General features: G+C 39.7%; 2 protein-coding genes across 4 annotated transcripts in view; both read left to right on the top strand.

The window, feature by feature from the left end:
• The first annotated feature begins 407 nt into the window (after nt 1-407).
• ncapg2 (non-SMC condensin II complex, subunit G2) lies at nt 408-10,849 on the top strand. Of its 2 annotated transcripts, none has more exons than XM_058647311.1 (27): nt 408-485; nt 706-819; nt 1,881-2,072; nt 2,817-2,931; nt 3,014-3,177; nt 3,286-3,420; nt 3,516-3,610; nt 3,689-3,845; nt 3,926-4,018; nt 4,110-4,235; nt 4,316-4,495; nt 4,715-4,867; nt 5,112-5,334; nt 5,436-5,533; nt 5,813-5,986; nt 6,085-6,155; nt 6,240-6,393; nt 6,554-6,727; nt 6,858-6,974; nt 7,215-7,349; nt 8,850-8,949; nt 9,085-9,290; nt 9,539-9,673; nt 9,814-9,917; nt 10,016-10,116; nt 10,202-10,301; nt 10,382-10,849. In XM_058647311.1, the coding sequence occupies exons 2-27, from the start codon at nt 742-744 to the stop codon at nt 10,431-10,433; spliced, it is 3,432 nt and encodes a 1,143-aa protein (XP_058503294.1). In that variant the 5' UTR covers nt 408-485; nt 706-741; the 3' UTR covers nt 10,434-10,849. The 2 variants fall into 2 exon arrangements, with proteins under 2 accessions (XP_058503294.1, XP_058503284.1); XM_058647301.1 differs by having other exon boundaries at nt 1,881-2,084.
• Nucleotides 10,850-13,337: 2,488 nt separating this feature from the next.
• The window catches only part of ptprn2 (protein tyrosine phosphatase receptor type N2), a 127,667-nt gene continuing 127,579 nt past the window's right edge, over nt 13,338-13,425 (top strand). For both annotated transcript variants that reach the window (XM_058646598.1, XM_058646589.1), the window contains exon 1: nt 13,338-13,425. This exon is cut by the window's right edge and continues 268 nt beyond it. The gene's annotated coding sequence lies outside the window, so the exon portion shown is untranslated.

The raw sequence follows: 13,425 nt of genomic DNA, 5'->3' as shown, positions 1-13,425 counted from the left end.
CTAATGGGTGAATAAATCACGTGGTATAAAAACTAAAACACAATGATGCTAAGTGCGTGAGGGCAACTACAGGCACAGATATAACCTATAAGCTGTGATTTGTCGCCATCAAGTGGCAGAAGAAGCTAATTACAATTATACGTTTATTTTATTTTTTTTTTTTTACGACGCAAGATATCTCTTAACAGTTTAGACAGGTACAGTGACATTAGACTCGAATGTACTCAACACGACTGGACTATATTGGCGAAATATAAATAACTGTCTGGCAAAACTATGAAAATCAAACAGTAGAGAGCAGCAATACGAAGTTATCGCGGCCAGTCTGCCAAAAACCTAAGAAGAAGAAGAAGAAGATGATCGACGTACGACGTCATGACGCCATGACGCACGGCGCCGACTCAAAACAAATTTGCGCGGGTTCGGGTTTGTTATGGGACGTAGCTATTTTTGCTGCTGCTGCCTGATAACATTATAAATAACAGGTAATAAGCACAACTGTCGCTACTTGTTTAGCCATTTTTAATAATTAGAAGGTATTATACGACTAGTAAACAAACAAACTTAGAGTGGCGTTTGCGTTCGTTTCTACGATTAAACACTAGAAGACATACTGACAGCCATGTTTGTTTTTGGTTGTTACCGCTAAGTTATCAAAAGTATTACTGCTTTACTGTAAAGGTGAGGTTTTTTGTTCAATTGCAGGTTTGCTGGAAACATTCACTTCGCAAAACAGATACCATGTCAAAGCGAGAGGCATTTCTAGAAGCGGCGCGCAAAGAAAATGTGGAGGATTTCCTGCATTTTATTCAACTTCACGTAAGTAAATTATGAAGTGTTCACTTGTGGCACGCCTTTTAATATTTATAGGTACTCTGACATGTATTATAGATATGCATCATTTATTTATGCCTCCACAATGGCATTAGGACACATGATGTCAATAATGTGTGAGGTTTGTCATTACAGATCGCTCTGATTTGTGTAAATAAATTATGAGAGGAAATACCTAGAAAATAGTTTTTACTTGTCCTTATTCCAGTTCAATATATTCCTACTTCCGGTGAAATATGACTAGTCAGAATTAGATTGTAGATAACTCAAACTGGAATCATGACAATCCATAATTTAGTTGCAGATATTCACACTTCACATCGTGCAAGCTCTACAATTGTATTCACATTTATCTTAAGTGACATACTGTACATCTCTTAAATCTCATACATGTGTGTTAGGTTGGATTTTATACGAATATTCATTGAGCCCAAATTTTTAAAGCATAAACTGTGACCAAAGGAAATTTGTCGAAAATAATGTTTCTGGCTATTCATATTGTCATCTTCTTAAAAGCCATTATAGTTTTTGAATCTGTAAACCTGCATGTTATTTTAAAGATATATGCATGTTAATTTACCAAATGAATGCATTTAGACAGAGTTGCACAGGATATCTGTGAGTATAAGAATTAAACTTACACCTTGATACTGTGACAGCAGTTGGACCAGCTTGGTAATCTTGTGCAGCTTTCACTCATTTCCGTTTTGTCTTTATTTTTCTGAAAACAGAAAATTGCAAAAACAGTCAAAAGTATTATTTGTAAAATAAAAAAAACTTGAAAATCAAGTTGATAGCCCTGATTATGATGTGATTTCTGATGGTTTCTGCTATTAATAATTTCTATGTGTAATTCAGTTCCTATAATGTTATAGGATGCATCTCACAAGAGGTCAAACTAATGTGTGAAACACTTGCATTAGTTTCAAGCTGTATTAAATTATTTGGTAGTTTACTCTAGATATAAAGGTATTTTGTAGCTAAACTCTGTGTCTCATGTTGTTTCTGCTCCTGTCTAACCCTCTACTGCCTGTCTTGCTGAGCAGAAAGACAAAGCAGAGCCCTTCGATGTGGAGGAGGTGGTGCAGGAGATGCCCAGAGACCAGAGGGAGGCTTTGTGGGAAAGATTGGCTTCCCTCGTTCAAGATGTCCTGCAGGAGCTTCCTCCTGAGCGCTGGGAGGAGAGACGAGAGCCTGGCAGGGAAGAGGGCATGGAGGTGGAGTCGGCTCAAGACCCTGTGGGTTTATCAGTCAGTTTATATACAGTTGAATCCTTCGCGTTTCAGTAGACTTACTATTTAATTGTATCACAATACTTGGGTGCTGATTCGATTTGGATTGCCACTCAATAGTATTGGTACTTGCAATTTATTTCCTCCTTAAACCAAAATTAAAGGATATAGTGTTATAAAATAAAATGCTGGGCTAAAAATTCAAATTTAAAAAAAAAAATAGAGCCTTTCAAAACAGGACACAGCACAATTGTGAGCCTTTATAAAAATGCTTACAAAATAAATAAAAATAATAATAATAATAACGATAGATAATAATGCTTTGAATGAAAGTCAAAAATGTATTTTCAAAACCTTACATTCCCCCTCACCTAACTCCTACTTACTACTACAGGTTTCTTGACGTTTGGTCTATCCCCTTAATTTTACGTTGTTTTATGCTCCCTTTTCCACATTATATGATTTATACAAAATATTTGCCATATGGTAATTTGGCAGCTCATAGCCAAGTGGAAAGGAAACTTGGCTTATGACCAAAAAGGTACAAGCCAAGCAGGGTACCCAATCCCCATTGCTCATTGTTAATTGGACACTCTAAATCGACCCCAATTTACATCCAGTGTACTCTGCCATATCAAATATGCATATCATCCGCTGCGGTGACCCCTAGTAGAGCGGGGGAAGCTGAAAGAATTTATTTGAACGTAACCTTCCTTTACATTTTTCTTAACATCTTGCCTTTTCCTTCAGAAACGTGTCATAGCTGCTGTGGACAGTGTGACACTTGTGGCGTTAGTGTCTCTGAAGGTTTTGCAAGACGGTGACACCTATTGTGCCCTCCTGGAAATTGTCAACAAACTTCATGGTGAGTGTCTCTGCACTGTGTTTCTCTCTATTTCAAACATGAAATTGGTGTCAGATTCTTCTTCTTTGTGCCTTTCCCTCAGTGGTTCTGGTGTCACTGCCTGTCTCAGAGACACCTACAGCGCTGCAGCTCCACATCCACACATTGTGTGAGGCCTGGTGGAAGAAGGGGCTGAAAGAGAAAGAAAAGTTTGGTCACACTGCATTTGTCATCTCGCTGCAGAAGAGCTTAATTTTGAAGAGACCGGTCAGTGTACGACCTCAGCTACATGTCACAGCACGTGCTGGACTTTATTTATATGTTATGTTATTATATTTGCATGACTCATATCTCTTACCTTGTGTCTCTTCTCAGGGTGTGGAAATCCAAAGAGTCTGGAGTCTCCGTGATGTGCTCCTGAGTTTGGACTACTCATCCCAAGATAACAAGGAAATAATCGACTTTTTGCTTCAGTGTTTTCACCATCCCGTTTACATCAAGAATGACGACGTAAGCGGTGTGAAATTTAGCCGGTGTGTGTGTGTTTGTGTGTCCTTTTGCTTTTTCCATGAGCTGTCACCCTCATGATGTGTATGTTGCCACAGGGGAAGCGGTTCCTGGTGTTTCTTTTTAGCTGGAATGTCGACTTCATCTGGGTTATTCACGGCACCATCAAAAACCAGTTGGAATTTTACAGCAAGTAAGACACTCATTTTACTGTGTTTGACAGGTGTTTAATTTCTAATTACAATACTAACCACTATCTTGTTGCTTTCAGAGCTTTAACTACTCATATCACGGAGATCTACTTCAGAGCATGGAAGAAGGCTCGGGGGGACTTTTTGGAACAGATTGAGAGCACGTGCATTCAGGACTTTATGCAGTGTGCCATCTTCCTTCACAGATCCTCTCCTGTCCATACCAAAGTCCGACAGGTAGACTTGACACCCAACATCTTTTGTTCCATGCACTCACTGAAGCAAAAGCAGTTTAACCTCCTTGCTCATATTTGCAGATTGTAAGCTATTTCCATTCAAGGAAGAGCTGCCCCAACGTGGACAAGATGCTGGATAATCTCTACAAGCCCATTCTCTGGAAAGCTTTAAGTGTACGCACATGGATTTTTGAAATGCATCTCATTCATCGCTTATGTGTAGTATTTTATTCTAGCGTGATCTGGGTCTGTTTAATTTGTTCAGGTTCCCAACTCTGAGGTACGTGCAAATGCCACTTTGCTCTTCACGGATGCCTTCCCAGTCCATGACCCGAGTCAGAGCAAAGAGATTATAGACAAGAACATTCAAAAGCAGCTGGACACAGCAATGGTGAGCGTCACTCAAAGTATTCAGTCACATTTGGTTCTAAGTGTGAGAAAGTAAAACCATTCCCTGTCTGTCATTTTTAGAACCTCCTTGAAGACCCTTACCCCATTGTACGCTCCAATGCTGCCCTCGGTGTCTGTAAGATCTTGGCTAAGTGCTGGGAGCTCATCCCTCCTACAATTCTCACAGACTTTCTGAAGAAGCTGGTGACAGAGCTGGCGAATGACACCAGCTCCCCTGATGTCCGTTGTTCTGTCTTTAAGGTATGGACATTTTCTCTCATGGAAAACAAAGAGAGACATGGTTAGTCCGACGAAAACCAAGATGTAAGATGAGAACATTTATAAACTGGCAGTTAATGTGTCTCACAATCTTAACCTAATATTTTGTTCAGCCATATTAAAAGAGATTATTATCACTGCAGACTGCACTTCACTAGCTAGATATTTAATGACTTGTGGTTTGTCTAATGCTCTCCCTAGAGTCTGACTATCATCCTGGACAACGCACTCAGCCATCCATTGCTGGAAAAACTCCTACCCACCCTCAAGTACAGCCTTCATGACAACTCAGAGAAAGTCCGCGCAGCTTTCCTTGACATGCTTATCAAAGCCAAGGCAGTACGAGCTGCTAAGGTACAGCATGTTGTAGGCTTTCTTTTTTGATTTATTGTTTGATTGTCACAGTTTTTAACCCGTGCTTTGGGCTTCGTTTTTATTAAAATTGAATCGTAAGATAATGCAATAAACAGTGTTTTTATTCATGAAACAAAACAAAGCTAATGGTAAAAATAGATTCACCTTTCTGTCTGTTCATAATTAGTATTTTGTTTTTGACTCTCGCTATGACAACTTATTATTACTTGTTATTACTCTCTAGTTCTGGGCTGTGTGCCACATGGACCACCTGCTGGCCCGTCTGGCTACTGATGGCCCGTCGGTCTCGAAACGAATCGCCGAACTGCTCTTTAATTCCTTTTTCCCCGTCAACGAGTCAGAGAAAGAGTGGTGCAGTCGGTGCATCACCCTCATCCAGATGAATCCTGTGGCTGCCAGGAAGTTCTATCAGCATGCATACAAACACACAGCCCCAACCAACATCAGTAAATACTGTGTTTATCTGTTACTGAAACGCTATTACTTCAATTCAATTTTCCTAATGGCTATTTGTTGATCATACTTGTTCTTTTTTCTTGTTTTCCAGTAAAGCTGATGTTGGTCATCCGCCGCGTCTTGAATAGCTGTATTCAGGCTAACTGTGACATGAGTGAGCTTAACGATAGCAACAAGGAGAACAGCGCAGTAAGAGAAACGTTTGTTAACTGAGGAGGAGAAAAAAAAGCCTTTTTTTTCCTCAGTTAATCCTCTAATTGCTTGTTGTATTAACCCAGCACTCCAAAACCCTGATTAAAGGACTGATTAAAAGACTAATCCCTTCAAAGTTAACTTTGTATGTTTTATCACTTAGATCCAAAACAGTTTTTTATAGTTGTTTTTGAGGCAGTGGTTGTCATTTTAGTTCTGTCAGCTTTCATGAGTTTGGATGTGAAAGTACCCTGTGCATGTCTGTGTGCCTTGCAGATGGCTGAACCTATAACATTGGGTAAAGACATGGCTGTTGTGTCCGGTCTGCTGGAGGTCGTGGTCATCCTGTGGAGAAGTGTGGAGAAGGCTCTGAAACACAACGAAGAGACCCAGAAATACATTTTTGCCAAGTTTGGAAATGTCATGTCGAAATATTTCCAGGCCTTAGAGGTACATCAGTGTTTGTGTTTAGTATTATTTTGGAATTTTTCAATTTTGATTCTTCCACATCCAATTATTGGAGTAAGACTTTTTGATTTGTGTTTCAGGATGAGCGTTGCACTGTTCCTCTCGTACAGCTGGCCTCATTTATGCCCCCGGCTGCAGTCCCAACATTCAGGTGAGCAGTAAATCAAGGCAATCATGCAGTGTTTATTGAAGTAATATTTTCGACTCACTTCTCGCCATTCTTTTTCATTTTCAGTTGTGGTGTTTTGTCCAGGCTGAAGAGAATGGAACCAGGAGCTGTGCAAACACAGTACAGCCAGCTGTTAGACTGCATTTGTTGCTGGGGTCAAGCTGCTGACGTCCTTGAACTCATCACTGAATGGCTCACTGAACCTCTGCCCAAGCAAGGGGTCAGTCAGTGTAACATGAACGAGCTGGAACAGAAAGGGATAAAAAGTTGCTATAGTTTTGATTTAATCTGTTCCATTCCTCAGGAAAACAGAGGTTTAATCTTGACATGTGTCCTTGTGACTCTCTAAGTGTGTAATCTTTTCTTCTGGTCCACTTTAGGAGAAGACTGCAACCAGTAGAAGGGTACGTATCCAGGAGACTGTAGAGGCCAAACCAGACCTGGCACTGGCTTACCTGGAGTTCCTGTTTAACCACATCTCAACGCGAGAGAAAATACTGGCTCTTGGTCAGAAACCACTGAAGCAGCTCCACACAGTTTTAGGTAACTGGAAGGTATGTTGTGTATAGTTTTTATTACATGTCATCAGTCAATAGTCTTGTTTTTAGTGTGTACCTTCTTAATTCATGGTGTCCTGCATTAACATCCATCCATACATGTTGCTTCCTTCCGTTGTCTCTACAGTCGGTGCTGTACACTCACCTTAGCTCCACCACAGAAGATCCTAAAAGTCCCAGTTTGGAGACGGCACTGAAGGCCTTCATGCTGCACAGCCGCCTCGGTGCACATCTGCAACATAGCGTGAGCCTCAGTTTCCCTTTTCAGTGCATTTTTAAATGATTTACGAGCCACCACAGTTGTCACTGATCAGGGCCACTGGATCAATAGAAATCATGGTAATACTTATGTATACCTGGCTTTTTAGGTGGTTTCCATTTGGAATATTATGTTCCCAATGTACATTCCCAAACATTGGAACCATCATTTCAAGTGTTGACAAAATGATTTGAAGAAAAAAAAGAATGTGTTTGTCTTTCCCAGGTCTCTGAGGGCCGTGACTACCTGCTCTCCCTGGAGCACGTGGCAGCTTGGGTTGCGGAAAGGGTGTTGCCCTTTCTGGCAGATGATGGGCAGGATTCAGAGGAGTCACAGCGACTGCCCGTGCAGATAATTGAGGTGAGCTCCTCTATAACGTATGTAAATGCATGGCTTTGAAAAGCCAGCATACATGATAGGATCTCCAATATTCAACTACAGAATTAAAGGTGGAAAACATCCGTTAAGAGTTGACTGAGCCTCAACCAGTATGTGTTGGGCATCTTCACAAAGATATTCTTAATTAGTGACACTAAAGCAATGGTAAATGCTAGAAATTCCTCCGGGCATGCATGGAATTAACTAGTACCAGTCGCACTACGGTGTGAGTGGTTGTTTTTTCGAACTGGAACAGTTCAACACAGACACGTCACTGGGCAAGACACTTAAACCCAAATTGTGTTATTTATTCAGCCCTTGTGTGGGTGCACAAGTTTACCCCTGGTGCCAGTCCCAAGCCTGCAGAGGGCTGATTTAGGAAGAGTCACAAGCCTAATTGGAAAAAAAAAAAAGAATCTGCTTTGGCAACTCCTAATCAGCAACAGTATAAAAAAGCATCCTCTACAGTAGCAGATTTGTACTAATTATAAGTGCTAATATACAGTGTTTCTGTTGCCAATGTGAGTTCAACATCCAACTTCCTTTTTCCTCACCATTAGCTGTCTGTAGCGGTGGAAAGCAACTCCGATTTTAACTCCTGTGTGCTTCATTATCACTTCTTTGCTTCCAATGAAGCATGGATAACACCTGTCTCTGGACTGGTTGGAACGAAAACAGTGTTCTCAGAAGAGGAGCTGGTATACAGCACCTCTCCTACATTAGCTGTAAATAAAAGTGTGTTTGATGAGTAAAGTAGTGCCATCATTGTACGCCTGTTATTACACAAGAATGTAAATTGAATGTGTGTTTTTTAAGCTTTCTGGTGCTTGTCGATTCTTAACATCATTTAGAACACTAGCATGAGGTTTGTGGGGGATGTGGATGATATGGATGGATGCTTGTGCGTGTGCGCATTTCCTAAAGATAGCTTTGCATTAATCTCTGTGCATCCTAAAAGAGCAGTCCAAGTAAAAATCACTTCTCTGCAGGTAAAGCCAGGCTTTTGATAAATTGAATCATCTCTCCGTATTCATGAATTGCCAGTTTAGATATTTATCTTATCTAATACACAGCCTGCACTGATGCTATCACGAAAATGAAGAGTTATGATCTTCTCTGGATTCTAGAACATCAACCTTTTGCCTCTAATTCCAGGACGTTCAGTTCTGCTCGGTAAAATTAGACTCCTCATAGATTGTTCTGCTTCAGACCACACAGTCACACTGTACTGCACATTCCACCTCCTACTCACAGTGCCTTTCCAAAATGGGTGTATTTCCTTATCTTTGCCATTATTAAAAAACCTGTTACCAAAAGTCGCTGCAAACAGATATTAAAAATAACAATAATAAATAAGAGTGTGGTTTTGAAATGTAAAGTGAATATTATACTGAAATGTCATTCCTCTAAATTAAGTGTTGTGTGCCCTTTTTTTTGATGTCGTTTATCTTCTTCATTATGTACGTTGATGCATTTAACCAGAGCTTCCTGGCTGTGTGTCGAGATGTTTTGCTCGTGGGTTTAGGCGACGAAACGTTCCAGCGTCAAATCCTTCACTTGTGCTCGCTCGTCCTCGTCTCAGGTGAGTGTCCCAAGTGTCCCGAGAGAGAGAGCTCTACGTTTGCTTCGTTGAATTTGGACAAAGCCGTTTTAAGTCGAAGAAGGTAGTGTGTATTGCCTTGTATTTAAATATTCCTCTTGCGTCTGAATAATTCAGAGGCAGGCTACCTCGGTATTCCTGCGGTGCTGCCAGTTCTAAAGGAGGTGGCAGGTAGTTACGTACCTGACGACAACGACGCAGAGTCTGAGGAAAACCCAGAGGATGAAACCACGATCATTCTGGGTGTGGTGGCCAACATCTTTCAGAAGATTATAGAACTCTTGGCCCGCCACCTTAAGAAGGAACCAGAAAAGGGGAAACAGGTACATCGAGATGAGTTATACACGAACGTGTGTTATCATCTTTTTTTTTTTTAATATTTTTTGTAGTTAGTTTGATGTTTAATGTCAGTTGGCTGCTGTATTGTTGTATAATGGCCTCCCTCTGGACTCAGTCATCCATCACTCTTTATTACCTGTCGGCCTTTATCTTTATTTACTTTATTGACTTTTCCTAGTAGTTTTCAGTTTCAGCATAATTCTCTTTGTCTTTTTTTCTACCTCGACTGTAGCTGTGTCAGTCAGCAGTGTCTGGTCTGAGTGACTTCCTCCAAGTGGCACAAACCTGGGACAGAGCGCCTCTCAGTGGCGTCTTTTCCACTGTTTTTGCAGTCATGGTTGTGGAGAAGAGATACCTGTTGCAGAAGGTATGAGCTGATGGAACATTGAAGCATTGATGTAACAACTTGACTTACTCATTGTATTTCAAAAGAAATGTATTTGAAGGAAATATTTGGGTCGGAGACTGAGTATGTTTTGTCTTCTGCGGTGCTCAAATTTTTCAAAGATGACTCATCCTGAAGAGGTGATCACACCAGAGTCAGTGGAGGACATGCCTCCTCTGTCCGGCGTCCTGCTCTCCATCATCTTCAAGTCGCCACCTGTTTGCAGGTAAAATTTGCTCAATCCAGTTTCTTTTCTGATCTGATCATGGCTACAGGACATTATGCATTTTACAGCTTTATTTTCTTGATGTTGTCTTCTTTCAGGGCGTTTTTGAGAGAGGTCAGATCCTCTCTGGAGTCTGAGGCCATCAGCAGTCTTCTTGAAGTGGCTGCTGTCCTGCACATCTTGACTGTCCTCAAACATGGTGAGTGTTCTCCATGAGGGACTTGATAAGCAGGTGAACTCCAAAATATTGTGTGTTAGACCTTAAACTTCTTCTTCTCTTGTAGCTGGATCTTCTAAAGTGGCCTTGAAGAGCACAGCCACATGTGTCCAGCAACAGCTTCACACTCATGCAGTGACGTCTTCAGACAGCACAGGCGTCCAGGGGTAAGTTGAGGGTGATTTGATCTTTAGATAATCTGTTAATAAATGGTTAATTGAGTGTTTTTGCATACTTTTTCTGACAGGATGATTTTTGAATCTTCTGTGAGGACCTTGAATCACATTCTGGATCTATAACTTCCATCTTATTAAACATATGACCCAAATCTACAGCAGAGAAAGGGAGTAAAACACCAGCATTTTTTTTATTTGTACTGCAAAAAAAAAGGCACAATAAATGATTTAAACTTCAATATTGAAAGAAACTATGGTCATTACAGACATTTTTCATTGGTGCACACATCATGTATGTCTCAAACCTTGTGCACTGATAAAATGAATAGAAATAAAACTACATTGCATCACATGAATAATCTTTCATGGGTTGAGTGTCGTTCTGTTTTTATGGCTTCCCTATCCACTGATCTGTGCTCTACGTGTGTTTTTTCAACAATTTCATACAGAATAAGTATATTTTTTCATTTATCTGTGTGTATTTATATATACAAATCTGTTTGTCAGCAGTGTAGACTGCAGTGTGATACCTGTGCGTGTGTGTGAATAAAACCCACTGTATCAATCAAACTTGATGTTTATTACTTTCTCCGATCCCCCCACTTGACCCATGTTTTAAAGGGGAATGGCACAAATTTAAAACATCACGTCTTTGTGTGTCTGAGTGGAACATTTTACTCAGAACTATACAATTCTACCACTGGCATTGATTTAGTCACATTCGATGGCGCAGTGTGCACAATCTGTCAATATTTATTGTTGAATATTGGAGCTGAATATTTTCCCTTCTGTCTTTCTTTCCAGGTATGTACAATTCATACAATCATACAAAATAAGTCATTTTATTCATTTCAATTTCTTCCAAATAATTTCACCTATATTTTGCACACTGGACCTTTAACTATTCTCTTTTCTTTCAGTTTTCGTGTTGATAAATGCCTTTGATAAATTTGGCGGAGACGTTCTCTTTGACTCAAGGATGAGCTGATTACACTCTGGTGGTCAAAGGTCAAGGTCAACCTTTTTTTTGTTTACCTTGTGGATGTGATATCTTCAGGAACACCATGAGCCAATCATGGAACATTTGGCACAAATGTTGACTTTGACTCGAAGATGAACTGATTAGATTTCTTGGTGTTCAAAAGTCAAGGTCCTTGTGAATGCCTTATCTTAAGAAAAACAAACAATTTTTAATTTTGGGTATGAGAGTACAGCCATCACAACTTAAAAGTTCATAACAGATAGATACTAAAAATGTAATATAATGAATTAGATGAACTATTATCACTTGAATGTTATTGTTCCCAATCTTCCTGGGCTTATGAACAAAGATTTATTCATGGACCAAAGGACATTAACATAATTAGTAACAGGAAAGATCTTCAGACATCCATTAAGATAAAGCTTCTGGAATAAGTTTGCTGAAGGAAAAATGAATAGTAAAGACACTTATTGAACAATGCCTCCGGCCTTATTTTCTAGGTTTTATGATTCGAGCTGCAATTGTTAATCGGCAACTATTTTGATAATCGGTTTGTGTTCTTTAAATAACTGAAACAAAAAAGTTCTCTGATCTTTCAGCATCTTAAATGTGAATATTTTCCTGGTTTATTTGCTCAATGTAACAAAAACTAGCATTAAAAATAAAAGTAAAATGTAAATAAGACATTTGAGAACATCATTTTGAATTTTGGGAAACACTGATCACACATTTTCTGATGACAACTAATCCATTAATGGAGAAAATAATCAACACATTAATCAATTATAGAAACGATTGTTGGTTGCAGCCCTACATCCATTCTTCTTTCTGTTCTTTATGAAGACTTTATATTGTGAACATTGCAGGACAACACTATCTGTTTTCCTCTAGTGCATTTTGAGGCAGATATAGGTATGACTCATTATAAATCACACCTATGTAAATCCTAGTGTTTTGAGTAGTTTTGTAGGACAATAACAAGCCTTCAAGACCTTTAATCATATACTGTACGTGGAAGAGTTTTATTCTCAAGCTTTCCTGTAATGAGGTAGATAGAAACATACTTAATCCCACAGGGAAATGCAAATTTCCAGGCGCTCAGTATAGTAGTAGTCGAGAAATAAAAATAGAAAAGCACAGCACAAGTCAAATGGGGTATAAAAATAAAGAAGAAATGTACATGTAGACAGAAAAAGATATAAAAACAACAACTAATTGTGTTATTTACACCAAACCAGTATCACTCTTGTTTTGTTTTTTAACCTTAAGATGGCAGTAAAATCGCAAATGGATTAATATTAATTTGTACGGAAGCATATTGCATTCACCCATTATTTTTATTTTTTTCGGGGTCTGTTTTTACATGATTTATTTAATATGTTAATATTTTATTTAATATGTAAATTTAGTTGTTTTTTTCTCCACACCCTCTTGGGGGGCCCTGTGGTGATCTGGGTGCCCCAAGCAGCCTCTTGGTTCACCTATGTCTTGGTCCGGCTCTGTTGCTCTGCTCCAACACACCTGATTCAAATGAATGCATAATTATCAGGGTTTTTTTTTTATGATGATGAGCTGAGCATTTGATTCAGGTGTGTTGGAGCAGGGCAACACCTAAAAACATGGAGGGCAGGAGTATTTATAAAATATCAAAAATACTACATGTTTTCACACATTTTTGGTGATAACATGATATCTGTGTTACTTGTAAATCTGAATTTGGAGCTGCGTGTTTATTTTTTTTCCCCCCACTCAAGATGACGAGATGAATCAATCATGAACTTCCTGTTTGGGGTATTATTGTTCTCGTTTTGTTGGTGTCGCCTTCATGGCTTCCGGGCTGTAATCATTCACTTCTCCTGTCTCATCTTTCTCCTCCATCAGTCCACCCACCCATCCATCCATCCATCCATCCATCTATCTGTGCTGGGCGCTGTTGTTGCACGCTGCTCTCATCATCATCACCATCATCATGTTCCCTCCTTCGCCATGTGTGCGTGTTTGACGTCAGTAAGTTAGGAGGGGCTCTTCCTCCTCCTCCTCCTCCTCCTCCTTCCTCCTCTGAAGAGCTGATGCTGTTTGTGGTGCTGAAACAACGCCTGTATTGTGTTTTGCGCTTTTCCAGCCTCTGCGCGT

Source organism: Solea solea, chromosome 1, assembly GCF_958295425.1.
Source record: "Solea solea chromosome 1, fSolSol10.1, whole genome shotgun sequence".
NCBI classification, from domain to species: domain Eukaryota; kingdom Metazoa; phylum Chordata; class Actinopteri; order Pleuronectiformes; family Soleidae; genus Solea; species Solea solea.
This window is presented reverse-complemented; position numbering and strand designations above follow the sequence as displayed.

Bases quoted from the DNA above. Each gene is read 5' to 3' on its own strand.
- ncapg2 (XM_058647301.1), top strand. From the start codon at position 742: ATGTCAAAGCGAGAGGCATTTCTAGAAGCGGCGCGCAAAGAAAATGTG. The intron at 820-1,880 runs GTAAGTAAATTA...CTTGCTGAGCAG, and splicing joins TGCATTTTATTCAACTTCAC to AAAGACAAAGCAGAGCCCTT. The intron at 2,932-3,013 runs GTGAGTGTCTCT...CCTTTCCCTCAG, and splicing joins AATTGTCAACAAACTTCATG to TGGTTCTGGTGTCACTGCCT.